Raw genomic sequence first — 15,735 nt, forward strand, 5'->3', positions numbered from 1 at the left:
ACCTGCCTAATTCAATTCATCTGTAGATTTAACAATAAAAAATATCTTTCTTTGCCAATTTTGCTCTCTAGAATTGTTGGATTTTAGAATTCATAAATCTGCGTTGATAATGGTTTGTTTACCTCAGTACCAAATTGGTCAGTTCCTTGAACCTATTATTTTTCCTTCTCTGTTAGCTGAACATTTGTCCACAATGGGGAATCTCTGAGAACACTCTGAATTTGGCACTAGGAAACACAATACTAGAGCAGATGGTATTGTGAGTACTGAAAACTACTTTTCCTGCCTCAATTCATGTTGCTTTATTGCAGAGTTCAATTAAAAAATAAATCACTAGTTAATTCAGGTGAAATTATGGCTTTCTTAAGTAACTAAGAAAGTTTTCTTTAAAAATTCTACACTGTGCAGAGAATAACATTCAATGTAGTTCTGATTGATGATGCTCTCACAGTATCTACCACAAAGACTGGTATAAGAAATACCTATAAATTGGAAGGTTTATAGAATCGTAATTAGAAAGGGAACATTTTTGATGAGAACTTGCTTAGTGGTTTTATTTAAATGTATCTGATAGCAAAAATTAAATGTTTACATTTTCATTTTGGTAGGCATTTTTAGTTATAAAAATTCACCAGAGTTGTTTCCGCAAATGATTCCTATATCCAGTCACTGATACCTAGGCTGGTTAGATGCAAAATTATTAATGTATCAGATATTACCTCCTCTCAACAAACAAGTGTTCTACATTCAGTTCAAACCAAATCATTTTCATTCCAATAGTTTCTTTGCTGAACCACTAACAGGAATGGTTTGAGAAATTCACAGAATTCCTCTTCGTGATCCAAAACTATCAGTACAATTCTCACTTTTATTCTTGTTTGCATTTCTGTTACTTTGCTGTTCTCAATTTAAAAGATGGAGAAAATGTCTGGTACTTTACTGAAATTTAACATGAATTTAGAAGCTCAAGTACTTTTTGGCAGAATTATTCAGGAATTTCTCCTGTGGAAGAATGAAAATTGAGTATCACTCTATTTTTGTGCTATGTCCTTTCATTTACAACGGGTCTCACACAAGAGAGCTTTTGTGTGTAGCTATTGTTAAGCCTTTGGAGTGGACTATTACACATTTTTCCATTTGCTAGCTTGTAATTCTTTACAGTCCTCAGGGCACATTTGTTACCTATATTCAATAATAAAAAAACCTTCAGTTTCAGAGTGCAAGATCATTTCAAATTCTGATCATGCTTTTAAAAATCCAGGAAATAGGGAGTTTAAGATCAAGATATATATTATCTTATATATATATTACAAAAGCTGTAAAACTTTGGTTGAGTCACATGCTATTATGGATTTTGAAGTCAAAAAGTTCCTGCACCCAGTTTGCATCAATCTTTGAGATCAATCTCAGCCCTGAGAAAGAGATGGATCATTCAAAAGAAGCAGCATCGCCCAGTCATTTCACAGTTGCTTTGAATTACATTATTTGAAATATCTTTGTAAATAATACAGAATTATATCCTCAATACACTTGCTAGTGAAATTGTACAGGCAGTACGTATAAAATACAGTATAAAGCTGGGGACAAAATACAAGGCAAGGGTCAGTAGTAGTACTATAAGGCTGCAATCCTTGATCTAAGTCCTACAGACTTGTAGAGTGATCAGAACAGCTTTTAAACCAGCAAAAGGCCTGGGGCTATCTCGGAAAATCACACCCAGTTCTGCATTCCACATCTCTTGCCCCTCAAGTGCAGTCAAGTTCTAGCTCCTCGCTCAGAACAGGCAGGTGAAGAATGATAAGGAGACAAGGAGTGCAGAAAGTGAGGGAACGAAGGACTACAAAACTCAAGTTTGGGCTCTTCTGAAAGTGAGAATGGGCCATGCCAGAGGAGTCCATCCCAAGAAGTCCAACTCATAAAGTGCTGCGGAGGTACTCGAAGTAGTTTCCTAGCTGCAGATAAGCTGCTTCCACGCAACTAGCAGCAGCAGTAATTCCCAGATATCCCAGAGAAGAGTGGTATTTGGTGGGGGAGGGAGACGCATAGAATCTTATCTACCAAGACTATGTGAACACATACTTCAGTTCCATGTTTGAAGTCTGAGGTAATCTTCATGATATTCTCAGTTTAACCTTCATGTCATACACATCAAGTTTTATGAACTTGTAATTTTTATTTTATGATCAACAAAATATCCACAAAATGAAACATGAAATACATAAATTCCATAGTAATTATATGAACATTATATGATCATAATGCTGTTACCTAGTTTCAACTTAAAATGAAATTTAAAAATTTAATCTGCAAACAAATTTCAAGGCGTTAAGACAAATAGTTTAATACACTGCTTTACATTCCAGATACACAGTAATTAATGGCACAAAGACTGTTTTAAATATATACTTTTCCTTGATCTCAACAAAGGTGAAATACTAAAAGGACAAGGAAACAGTAACTTTAACAAAATGATTGTGTGAATTAAAAGGCGGGTGTGGAATGTTTACCCTGTATAGCATTTTTACAGCATGCAAATTATGCCTGTTAGATCAGTATATATGCATTTTATTTTTGCTTCTTTCTTCTGAAGGAAAAGGTACATGACTGTGTGGTACAAAGCACTTTCTTAAAATAAGATATAAATTGACCAGCACATTTGCTTGTGCTTAATTTTGATGGGAGAGACGTATCATAATTTATCAGCTGCATCTGAAAAATATTACAAACAATGGTGTCACGGTATAAGCAAAATAGGAGGCTTAATATTTTGACTGAAATGTTTCCTTGTCCAGCATGAATTCTGCAAATCTCTGCTGAAGTTCTTTTTCTCTTTCCTGTTGCCGTTGAACATCTTCTTTTAGGCACTGTAAGAACAAATGTAATAAAGTTAGCATGAAATAACCTGGAAAGAATAGGATGCTATCCTTAGTATGGAAGGGAAGAATTATAATAAAACTTTCCTAATAAGCCACACAGACAAGTCTTTCTTTTCAATGGGAAGTGACAACACAAATCTGGAGGTAAATAGTTCTGCATTACTATGTAGACAGAGCTAATTTCTAATAGACTTTATAAAACATTCAAAAATTTAGGAAGAATAAAGTGGCATGCGCTGTATAACAAAGGGAAATCTAAATATACTGCTCAAAAAAATAAAGGGAAGACTTAAACAACACAATGTACTGTATTTAATAGTAGGATGTCTTATCTTGTGTTCCCTTTATTTTTTTGAGCAGTATATAATGATTTTATAATATACAATTTTTTTAAAAAATGATTTTACTAATACTGCATTACTTATTTGTTTCTTTTACACTGTCATTCTTTTTAGAGATGGCCTGTAGATTAACACAATTTTACCTCCAATCGCCTTGGGATAGCTGCATCTTCATGTTTCTTTAATTCTTCAAATGTGCACATTTCAAGATGAGCTTGTTCAATTTGATCCCACAAGTCATTTAATTGCTTTATGAGTCCCATTGCTCGAGACTGATAACCACCAAGCAATATCTTTAGCTTTTTTTCCATCTTGGCAGCTCTCTTCGCTTCAGTAGTCATGTGACCTCGGTTAATCTGTTGACAAATGCAATCAAGAATATGGCATGACTTATCTAATGGTTACATATCTTGACACACAAACACACACACAAAGCACTGAGCTGTAAAAGAAGAGATGTTATATCTTACATTTATCTTCTTTCCTAAGATAGTACATACAGATATTATATAGAACTTTTAAGTGCTTACATATGTAACTTATCTTTCACAAATCAACCCTTCAACACTGTTCAACAGTCCAAACATGGGATTCTGGAAGTATGAAATAAGAGAACAGAACAGACAGGAAAGTCCATAAAGATAACAATAATGCTTGTGGAATTAATGCATTTGTCTTTTTTCACATACATTCTTGGAAAAATTCTGGGCAAAAACAACACTACAGCAGTTGAAGAATCTGATAGGATCCAGTGTTCTATATGTAATCTATGCCTATGTTCTCTCTGGATGAATTATAATCAGTCTTTTCATTAAGCCAAATATTCTGAAAACCATTTCATGACCTAAAGCAAGGGTGTCAAACTGCCGGCCGAGGGGCCAGATGCGACACAACGAAACCGCGCTCATCCCATTGGCAGCAATGGGGGAAAAGTTCCGATACGTCGCATGACATCATGTGACGTCAGGTGTTTGACATGTCTGACCTAAAGGATCACTTCAAGATGAATTCTGGAATTTTAAAAGCATGAGCTTTGAGACTGAAATAAATGTTAGAACTTAAGGATGTTGGCTACAATCTAAAAAGGCAATTTGCTTAAAATAACTGGTTAATCCCACTTTTTATCATATCATAGCACAAAAGCTTATGGAAAATTCAAAATGGCAGGTACCATGTTAAAAAGCCATTTCTGAAACTAATGGAAATCTTTTTTTTGACAATTCCTATTGCAACTCTAACAAGCCTATTGTAAAGCAGAGGTCCCCAACCTTTTGGGCACCAGGGACCAGTTACGTGGAGAGAGGTTTTTCTGCCAACAGGAGGGTGTGTGGTTTTGTGCGCTGCCTGCATCCTGCAGATGGAGCTTGTTTCTGCGGACTGGTTGCTGGCATGCCGTGGCCCGGTACTAGTCCATGGACTGGGGATTGGGGACCCCAGTAATAAAGGACACAGAAAATGTCTTTTTTTCCCTTCAAGAATCCTTCCCAAACAAACCAGTATCCTGATTCCTTGCAATGCTGAACACTTAGTTGCTTCTATCAGGAAAAGGAAACAAGCAGGAGCATCTGGCAACATTTCTGATAAGCCACAATGATATAAAAGGTATGTGCTTAAATTGTACAGTGATTGCCATTTTGATTGTCCAGTCTTTCTCTATTTTTGATTATACAAAACACTTATAAATTTACTTATTAATTTTACAAATACTTATTAATTTTACTGATTCCCGCAATTAAAATTATATTATTGAGATTAGTTTCTAAAAGCCAGGATGCTACACTTAAAAAACCCCCCTAATTTAAATTGTAAACTGCTCTGTTGGAAATGTGATATATAAACATAGCGGGTGCATTAATAAAATTTAAAAAAAAAGGAAAATAAGTAAAAATTCATAGTGATAATCACAAATAAATGGATTATGAAAGTAAAGGCAAATGTATGGAATACAGAGAAGATACATTAATACATATGGATCAGTACCTATATTTAAAAGTCAGCCTAAACAGAATACAAAGTAAATATGTTCAGCAACACTACTTTATTAAACATAAGCACACACTTCACAAAGCCATCTGAATTTGAGCACTAGAAAAATTTTCCTATTCAAAATGTTCAGAAAAATGGATTTTTTCTCTTCCTAAATATTATTTGAAATCTTTAACTGATTGAGTTGCAGATGCATTTTGACATTCCAAATTAGGGGCCCATGATGGATAGCAAAAAAAAACCCAAACCCCACCACCATCAGATTTGCTCAAATTCTACGTCAAACGTTTGCACTAAATTACCACTGTTTTTCTTCTGTACAGCCTGGATTTTCTGCTACCCACTCAGGGAAGCTATTGAGCACCCCAAAAACAAACATGCTGCCAACTCTTCAAAACCCATGCAAGATTAATATTAGCACATGACTAGTTATTATCCCACACACTATTGTGTGGAAGAACTGCCTGCTATCAGGACCCTACTGGGCACCTTGACAATAACAATGAAACAGAAACAAAATGGTAGTAGAGATGAATGTTACTCTAGAAATGATGCATGTTGAAAAAGAGAAATTGGCATGGGTTCCAATGAAGACAGTGCAGATGGAAATGAAGCAGCCAAAAGCAAAACCAACAGGGAGGGCCTTGGAGGGAATGAAACGTGCCACAAGTAGAGAACTAAATGGAAAGACTGATTAATGGGAGAGTGCAGCACTTAGGTAGGTATTCCAATCAAGGAGAAAAGCACTATATTCTCTGTAGTTAACCAGTCAGGTTCCCTTATTAGGACACAAAATTGTACAACTTTTTAGGAGTTTTAAAATCTATATTGGGCATATGGCTCATAGGAAGATAATGTTGGATAATGCAGAGGAATTCCAGTCTTTTTTTTTTTAAAAAAAAAGAGTGGGGAACTTGATCAGCAGCATCAGGGCTTTTTGCCACTATTTCATTTAAATGTACTAACTAAACAGCAAAAGTCAGAATAATGGATTCATCTTCTTTCTTCATTCTTTGTAACAGATGGAAAGGAAGGACAATCACATAAAATTGGCTTGTTCCTCCCCAATCTGCCTATATATCAGCATGAAACCCTGTACTGACATCCCACAAATTAGATTTTAGCAGATTTCAGCAAAAAAACAAAACAAAAACAGAGCGAGTATATTTTCTAACAACTTCAAGGAAACACATTCATGTACCTCAGTGTATAATGGACTTGGGAGGCTAATACAATTTAAATAAATCAATAAAAAATATTCCATATACTTAGGTAAAAACAGGGAACTCACCTTACATTTATGTATACTTTAATAAAATAGTACAATAAATAATTCAGTTTGTGTGCTATTATTTACTGAAAGCAGAATACCTAAAGGGCATGTAGGAGAATCAAAGAAAGATTAAAGATCATTCTCTAAATTCTAGACACGACTAACAAACAATGCACATGAAGACATGTGAAGACAACAGTTTTTTTTAAAAAAAATTCATTTAGCATGTTTTTAAGATTGCAATCCAATAAATGTGTTTGTGTATTAAGAAATAAGCCTTATTGAACTTGAAGTTTTCTTTCAACAAAATTGGATCCTTATATGGTCACAAATCTGAGTGAATATTTAATATTCATATTTAAGACACCACATAATTTTCATTTCGTGAGAAAAACACTATGCTGGAATATTTAACAAAGCAGTTCATCTTCCATATTTATATGACAGTGTAATGAAAGACACTGAAGAGCAATAGTGCCCTCTGCTGGACAAACATATGTATGTTCTCTTTACTGCAAGTTCTCTGAAAAATAAACGGAGACTATTTTCACCTTTTACAAGGCAATTAATTTAGCTACACCTTCCACATAGAATATGCAATATTCATAAATAAATAAATAAGTTATATCTGTCACCCATGTACAATCTTTAGATCTACAGATAGCCATTTAGATGACAGAAATAATAATTTTATGCAAGTGTAATTAATCTATCATATAATAACACTACTACATATTGGCAATTCTTTTAAAATTTGCTAGACTTGAGTGTGGTTTTGAACGAACATAACATACATTTAAAATCTTGACTCTCAAGATCATAAGCCTATGACTTTATACAAACCCTCAAGTATCATGCAGTCCATCGTCTTTGCAAATTGCGAGAATGACCGACTAGCAAAACACAGTGCTTTTGGTTTCTAGTTTAAACATAACTTATTAATATTCATGATTTAACCCTAATTCAGAGGCTAATGTATTTACCAGTCTCTTTTCCTCAACTATCCAACTTTATGGAGTCCCATTCAATAATTGTGTCTAGGTTTAAGGTTATGGAATGCAAAGGAACTTGTTCAGTGCAAAGATGAGATTTTTTGCACGTCCACCAGATACGATACAAGTGACCCTTCATATTTTCCACATTTTCACATCCAACATAAATTTGAAGCACCTTTATACATTCTAGATAATATTTCTGGACTCATGTATCAATAGGGAGTTAGCTGTCTCTAGCAGAAGAGTAATAGCTAAGCTAACCCTGGTGCTGGCATTCAGAAATGTCCTACGAGCAGGAAAGTGGCGATAAATTGTCATTCCATTGAAGAAAATTTAAAAACACATCTTATCCATCTTTTCCCCCTAGCTAATATATAAGCCGAAAGGATTTTGGGTAAAATAATTCTGTATTATTTCTCTCTCTCCCCCCGCCCCCCTTGGGACCTTTCTTTTTTTCTTAGTAACAGTGCAGAAAAAGTTTACCATTGCCTTCACCCAGGACCGAAATTATAATCCTTTTTAACTAATAAAAACTGCCACAGAATCAGGACAAAAAAGATTATACCAACCTCTAATCTCTTCTCAAGTGACTCAATCCTGTCCTTTTTACTGGCCAAATTGGCTCGTGTGTAGCGACTCTGCCCAGGCAGGAACAGTACCTGGCTGTAACATTCTTCCCACACCTGATTATAAGCTTCACTTGAAAGTTCTCCGTGGCCCATCCCTTGCTTCACAACTTCCATCTCTTGGACCAGAAGGTCTTCAGCCTGTTTGGAATATGAAAGTTGGTGTAAACCTTTTGCTGTACTTCAACTATGACTTTGAGCCAGTCACTCTGAGATCAACTTCCTCACAGAGTGGTGGTTGCGGGGGGAAAAAATAGAGACGGCGCCATGGCCATCATCTTGAGCTCCTGAAAGAAATGGTAGGATTTAAATCTAATTAAGTACATATAAAGTTGACCCGGACATTTTTGCTATATGACAAACATGACCACTTATGACCACAATTGAGCCCAAAATTTATGTTGCTAAGTGAGAAATTTGTTAAGTGAATCACTGCAGTTCTTAAATTAGTAACTTAGTTGTTAAATGAATCTGGTTTCCCCACTGACTTTGCTTTTCTGAAAACTGCAAAAGGGGATCACAGGACCCTGGGACACTGCAATTGTCATAAATGTGAGTCAGTGTCAAGCATCCAAATGTAAATCACATGACCCTGGGGATGCTGCAACGGTCATGAGTGTGAAAAATGGTCATAGGTCACCTTTTTCAGTGCTATTGTAACTTTGGTCACTAAATGAACTGCTGTAAGTCGAGGATTACCTCTACTTTATATGGGCCAATACACGGTCAATAAATAAAAAATAAAATTCAAATTCCCTTTCAAGTTTCCTGTCTTAACATTTTGCAATCATTTTTTTTTAAAATCCCATTTATATCCCGCCCTTCTCCGAAGACTCAGGGTGGCTTACAATCTAAGAAGCACAAATCAATGTGCTTAGCAGTAGCCTTCATTCTGTGTATATGCCTGCTTATTAGGGCTTTCACCCCCCCCCAGCGGCATTATTACAAAGTCAGCTTATTGCCCCCAACAATCTGGGTCCTCATTTTACCTACCTCGGAAGGATGGAAGACTGAGTCAACCTTGAGCCTGGTGGGACTCGAACCTGCACTAATTGCAGGCAGCTGGTGTTACTTAAGGAGGCATTAGCCCACTGCTCAGTGGCAACAGATCTAATCACTACTAAAAGTCGATTCTTTACAGTTCTATACATTTTGGCATGATAGATCAACATGAGCAAGCTGAGTATAAGCCTTTTGTCAAGGTATCAGGATCTACATGGATCTACAAAAAAGAACAATGAGAGGTGGCCCCACTGTATTCACATTATGGGATTACAGAGTCATGAAACTGACAGCTGGATCTATTAGGCCTAGCTGGGGTAGTGCTTAACGTAACGACTTAGATAAAAATCTGAAAGAATCAATATTTTAGGGGAAGACTTTATTTGAGATAACCAAAAAATATGATCTGAGAAACTGAAACATAAGCTTTAATTCTGTCCCTTTATTATTTTTCCCTCAAACCAGGTACTCAATGCCAGCACCAAATAAAAATCTAAAAGCCCTGAAGCTGCTTATTCTTAATTTCCAAAATTGCAAGATAATGAAATTGAAAGATGAAATACAAAATGTTTGGGACTCACAAGTAAGTTGACTCAATTTATGATGAGCCATTATCAAATGTGTTGTATTGATATTAAACCGGTTAGAATGCCACTCAAAGAAAGAAATCCAAATTTATCAAGCAGCAACTTCTTAATATAAACTGGGTATATAATGAATCTTCAGCACAAGTTCAAAAATATTTTACATCAGAAATGAGGAACAGAACTAACTTAAAAATCCAAACTGTGCTCCAGTCCCTTAGTACAGTACGTGTCCCAGGGACAATGGGAAGGAGCAGCTGTAAAACAATGAGGACAACAGTTGGGGTGAAGTGAAATGTAGTTTCTGCCAATTCTGTCTACTTCATGCCATTCCTCTTTGGATAAGGTGCAGGAGAGATGAAAGCAGAATATTGGGAGAATCTTCAAACAGACCCACACATCACAGTGTACCCTGATTGCCCGCTAATCAACTGCTTGGTTGTAGCAGGGGATTAATAAATTGTCTTTTCTAGCACAGCTGGGGAGGCCATACTTACAAACATAAATATGCCTATTCAGCCCAAAACTCATCATCTGTATATATTTAATACCCTGGTACCAAAAGAATAAATGTTCTCAACTTGCAAGAATAAGGCTTTTAAAGTACTTTTCTTATGAAATACAGTTATTATAAGCAGACAAAACAGGGACCAAAATGATACCAGTAAATATTACGTAACCTTCTTGAGCTCGTCTTTTGAAAACTTTTCATACGGATTGTGTTCAAGATATGCTATGTGTTCTGTGCTACTGGTTCCCATTCCTGGAACTTTCATCTTCTTGCTGCCGGGGACCTCCCCATAAGGATGATGTACAAGATCAAAGTGAAGCATAGTGATCATCTCTTTCTTAATCAGTTCTTCACTCCTCTGTAAATCGGTCAGAGGTGGCTCTACATTTAAAGGTCTCAGGATTGTTTCATTTACCTAAAAGAAACCAATAAAAAATCATTCACATAGTCACTTGGGAGCAACCTCTTGTAATATAAATCCTACTTTTATTAGATTCACGTATTCTGCAACTGGAGCACAGATACAGACATTTCAAGCTTACAAAAAATTAGAAATATTTTACTGTTTTTTATACATTTTCAATCAATCAAAGGTACATCAGTGGGTTTTCTGAAAGGGTTGCTTTAAAAAGAAAGAATGTGTCTTTTCTCCACCTCATACCACTGACTAACTCCTACGATACAACTTAGCCAACATCTATTCTTTTACCTTCTTATGGAGAGAGGCACATATCTGTTAGAATAAGGAAATAACTTACTTCAGAAGGTCTTGGTAGATCTTTCTGAACAGCTTTGTGCATTCGCTTTAAAGCTTTTAGACGTTCCATTTCCCGAATGGTCTGGAAAGAGATTTCAGCAGTTAGGACAGGTTTTTGCGAGACTTCTCAGCAACACAGAGCACAATGAAAAGCCAACAAAATCTGTTACAGAAAATAGTGTCCTAAATCAAATAAAGAGCAGAGAAATGTAGTGCTGCAAATAATTTTTTTAAAAAAGAAATTCCATTCCACAATATAAAATCATTCTTCTATGAAGTGGAACAATTTGTCCCAGCCTTTTTTCAAGTACAATTTAAAGCAGTATTTCCTTCTTCCCTTATTTCCCCCACAACAGCAACCCTATGAGGTTAGTTGGGTTAAGAGAGTGGCCCGGTCACTCAGCTGGTTTTTCATGCTTAAGGCAGGATTACAATTCAGTCTCCTGGTTTCTAGGCCACCAAATAAAAGCCATTATAGGAAATCTTCATTGCCAAATCCAAATTGCAACTGACAGGCCCCAGCAGGAGAAACAGCCCCACTACCTATACTGTCTGTGTTTATACACAATAGTTAGTATCAGTCTCTGTACTGTCCTAATCCCAAAAGCGATTCCTAGTCTTGAGTGATGCTTATTGAGAAAGGAAGGGAGGGTAGGGCGCAGTAATTCAGTAAGTGAACTGTTTCCCATTCTAAAATGAATATATCTCCAAGCATTGTCACTTTTTAAAATAATATTTTATTATTTTTCTCATTTTACAATTATTTTAAAAAGCAACGTAATGACTGGATTAATCAATAGTTCAATAGTATACATAAATCTTTAGTATAAATCCCATGTTACAACACCAGATATTTCCTCTCTTTTTCCCTTAATATCACTATCTCATATTAAGCTAATACAGTTATTATCAACTGAATAAAACATCTTTGTTACAATTATCAATAGTGTTTAGCTTATACATTCAATCTTTATATACAATCAATGGCCTGTTGTTGCTTTTCCCCCCAAGCTTTAATTTCCCATCAATACTCAAATTAACATTTCTTATTTATGATTTCCAAGTGTTTTATACTTAGGTGACCAAAGTTTCCCTTATCTCAATTTCCTCCTCTTTCCCTTTTCATAACAAAGTCTAATATTCTAAATACACAACTTATCTATTTGATTATAGTCTTGTTCTGTTTTCTAAAAGTTATCTATTTTCCTCCATGTTAAACCGTCTAATTAATAATACCATATCCCCTCTATTGTCAAAAGTATTATAAGTGTTATCTGGGTTAACCAATAATTCAGTAATACACATAATTATCTCATATTGGGCAAACAAAATTCTTTATTTTCAACTAAGTAAAAACATTCTTGTTACATTTATCAATATTTTTAGCCTATACATAAACTTTAATTTCCCATCAATATTCAAAGAAAAAAACAAAAACAAACTGTAGTTTATGATTTCCAAATATGTTCTATTTCCCTTATCATAACTTCTCCCTTTTTCCCTTTTCATACCAACGCCTAATAGTCTTGTTACACATCATAGCTATTCAATTATGTTACTTTATTTTCTAAAAGTTATCTATTTTCCACCATATTCAACCCTCTAATTAGTAATTTAATATCCCCTCTAATAAATCAAGCCATTATTTTCTTCAGCCTTACTCTGGCTTTCTTCCTTGGCCAGCTAACCTTCCATGTCAGTGCCTTTGAATCATCAAATAGTTCTCCCTTATTATTATATATATTATTTGGAATAAGAAAGACCATTTGATTGAAGTTTTTTTGATTCATTAGATCGCCTCTCTATTACTCTAATTTCCCGCAATTGTCCAGATAGGTTTATCTTTCATTCAGTCTATTCTTTTTCCTTTTCCTCAAATTTCTTCTGATTTGTATAAAACGTCTTTTCCAGTTTCAATATTGTCACTACCTTTTCTGATTTTTCCATTGGCTGGGTCTGTTGATCAATTTTATCCTCTGTCTTGCTGTTTAGTTGTTCCAATTTTCCTGTTATTTCCTGCATTGTTAGTTCTTTGGTTGTAGTCAAGATCTGGGTTTGTATATTTCAAGCTGGCATCTTCTTGCTTTATATTGCTTATTATTTCATCACAAGCTGAAAGGATGATTTCATGTATTGATTTCAACATGGAAAAGTTTTTTTCCTGGTCTTCATCCATATTCTCTTAATAGTATGTTAAGTTGCAGACTTTAGAATCAAACGTTAAAAAGTCTTTTGTAGCTGGGTATGGGACCTCTATTTCACGTTATAGGTGGTCTTTATAGTAGAAGTTGTTTGTCAAGTAAAAGTTGAGTCCAAGGTGTTCCATCATCTTATATAATAACATATGCTTCTCATGTAAAGAAATAGGAAAGCAATTCCCCAAGTATAGCAATGAGGGTCAGTAAAAGTTTACATTCATAGTTCCAGCAGGCTAGATATGCCGCCCAGAAGTTCCTTCTTTGCAGCTGGGTATTTCACAGGTGGTAGCTATCAAGGTCAAAGAAATTTTATCTAAAGTCTGGGCTTCAAGCCAAGTCTCTTTTAAGCAATAACAAGTTGTAATACCATACTTCATCACAAGATGTCACCAACATCTTTTAAGCTTCTTAAATCCAAAATTTATATGGTGATTTTTCAAGTCTTATTTTTTTAAAAAACAATGTCTCCAATGACAAAAGGAACACTTTTAGTCTTCAGGTTTCAAAAGCCTATACATCCAATTAGATTAAAATTGTTCTTATAGTTGCTCTGTTTCCCCTGGGTAGTTAGTCGCTGCTTTTCTTAGAGGGTGGGGTAAAAATTCCCTTCCCTCTCTCCTCACAGGGGAAAAAATACTTTGGGCAGCTTTTACAGGAAAAAATACAGAGAGGATCAGGTCTCACCCAGTTTCATCCGCGTTGCTTTAAAGTTGCTTCGTGGTAATTTTGACTTAGGCTGTCTGCAGCTTAGTGATGAGCCTATGGCCGGTCTTTCCCCCGCCAGTTTGGAGGGCTTCCCTGGATCAAACGGAAGGGCTACTGCCCTTCCGTGATCAAACGGGGGTTACCTCCTTGCTTGTCGCCCCTATAGGGTGACTTTCGACCCTTTCCAGGGTCCCCCAGTGGAACTAATTTGGACGCGAAAGATGGAGCTCACTTTCTTGCATCCGCTGCGATGGCAAACTGGAAGTCCGTCACATTTTCTTTTTAACTGCCTTTCTGTGAACCAGCAATTTAGCAGGTTTTTTTCACTGATAATGAAGAAGTATATGTGGTGGTTTACATAACTGTCTCCTAAATATTTATTGGTTTAGGAAGTGATCATTATCTTAGTCACAATTACCTACCCATGATTTACTCAAAGGTTTCCTGGGATTGCATAATACAGTGAGTAAAGTCAATGGTGGAATTCATGCAGTGTGCAAGGTTAAAATGTAGTTAGGTATAAGCTTTCAAATAATGCCATAGAGATGCCTGAACATACGCCAAGAATCTTAATTTAAAAATTATCTTTAACCATAGGATAAGAACTCAAATGATCCTTTTATACCTTACAACTGAAGAATTATAAAGCTCAACCTGCTTATTCTTCTAACACATGGTTGTCAAATTTAATCATGTCACGTTATCCATCATGACTTTTTTCCCTTTGCGGAGGTGGGGTGGGCCTGGCCTGCACGTGATGCATCCGACCCATGGGCTGCAAGTTTGACACCTATGTTCTAACAGATCAGTCTGACAATCAGTAGTCTGCTGCATCCTGCCTTTTGAATGTTTTCTGAAGGATCCTTGTCTGAAGCCTATTCTTATATTTCCATACCCCAGGCAGAGATCAACTATATTCTTGAAGGAAATAAATAAAGGTTATTCTTTTATAAATTGTATCAAATGTAACACCAAAGTGTGAGGCTATCTGTTTCCTGCCCAGGCAAAGTGACTCACAAATGGCAATCAGCAATGACTTGCTAAAAGCTCTTTGAAGACAGGAACTTACACCTCAGACGAAAATTACTATCAGTATGAGAGGAACATTGGCCCAAGGTGAAAATTACAAGTAAACAAGATAAGATAGTGACGGATGTACGGAAATTGTCAAGAATACCCTTTAGAAATGTGAAGCAACTTCAAAGAATGACTTAACAGAACAAAGGGAAGTTGGGAGGGTTTCTTAGGGACGGCATGCATTGTGAAAGGGTATAAAATGTATAGCTTGAAACTTGTTCTTTGCGCTCTTAGAACTCAATCCATTTGGGAAGGGTCTAAGAGGCCGCGCTTGCAACCGCTTTTTTTAATTTTCAGTTCTTTTTCAATAAATCTTTCCTTTGTTAACGACTTGTCTTCGAGTTGTGAGTATCAAATTTTTAAATCTCACATTCTGATACTCTGCTCTCTCATATTTTTAATTGTATTTATTTTTTTTTGCAATTTACCATTTTAACAGACTTTACATTTATCTATCAGTAGCTCTGTGAGAGTATGTTCCTTAGAAGCAGGGCATGTAATCTAAATTATTATAATACATGGGAAGATATATTATAAGCATCCTTTTGTTCTATGCTGACAAATTAATTGCTGCCAATTCCTCTTTTACACATTTTACCTGTTTGCGAGCATCTGCATCAGCTGCATCTTCAATGTACATGTCATCTGCATTATGATCCTCAAGCTCCTTCTCTGCATTTTCTGGTAGAACAATTTCAAAGTCGTTCTTTGGCGCAGGAAGGCCCATTAGTCCTAGACGCAAATTTTCACGGGATTCTCTTTCCTACAAAATGTTAAAAGAATTTAATAAAGGCAATGTAAGAA

At 35.7% G+C, this 15,735-nt stretch overlaps 1 protein-coding gene across 2 annotated transcripts in view; it reads right to left on the bottom strand.

Moving 5' to 3' along the window:
- Positions 1-1,340: 1,340 nt before the first annotated feature.
- The window catches only part of CDC5L (cell division cycle 5 like), a 30,051-nt gene continuing 15,656 nt past the window's right edge, over positions 1,341-15,735 (bottom strand). The window contains exons 11-16 of one of the 2 annotated variants that reach the window (XM_081313049.1): positions 15,530-15,694; positions 10,953-11,033; positions 10,364-10,609; positions 8,041-8,238; positions 3,361-3,573; positions 1,341-2,864 (exon numbers count right to left, since the gene is read on the bottom strand). In XM_081313049.1, coding sequence (XP_081169175.1) covers positions 2,760-2,864; positions 3,361-3,573; positions 8,041-8,238; positions 10,364-10,609; positions 10,953-11,033; positions 15,530-15,694 — 1,008 coding nt within the window. In that variant the 3' untranslated portion in view covers positions 1,341-2,759. Of the gene's footprint in view, positions 2,865-3,360; positions 3,574-3,747; positions 3,811-8,040; positions 8,239-10,363; positions 10,610-10,952; positions 11,034-15,529; positions 15,695-15,735 lie in introns of those variants that run through there. The other variant, XM_081313050.1, reaches the window with a different exon arrangement.

The sequence above is a fragment of the Vipera berus genome (assembly GCF_964194415.1).
Source record: "Vipera berus genome assembly, chromosome: 1".
Lineage (NCBI taxonomy): Eukaryota > Metazoa > Chordata > Lepidosauria > Squamata > Viperidae > Vipera > Vipera berus.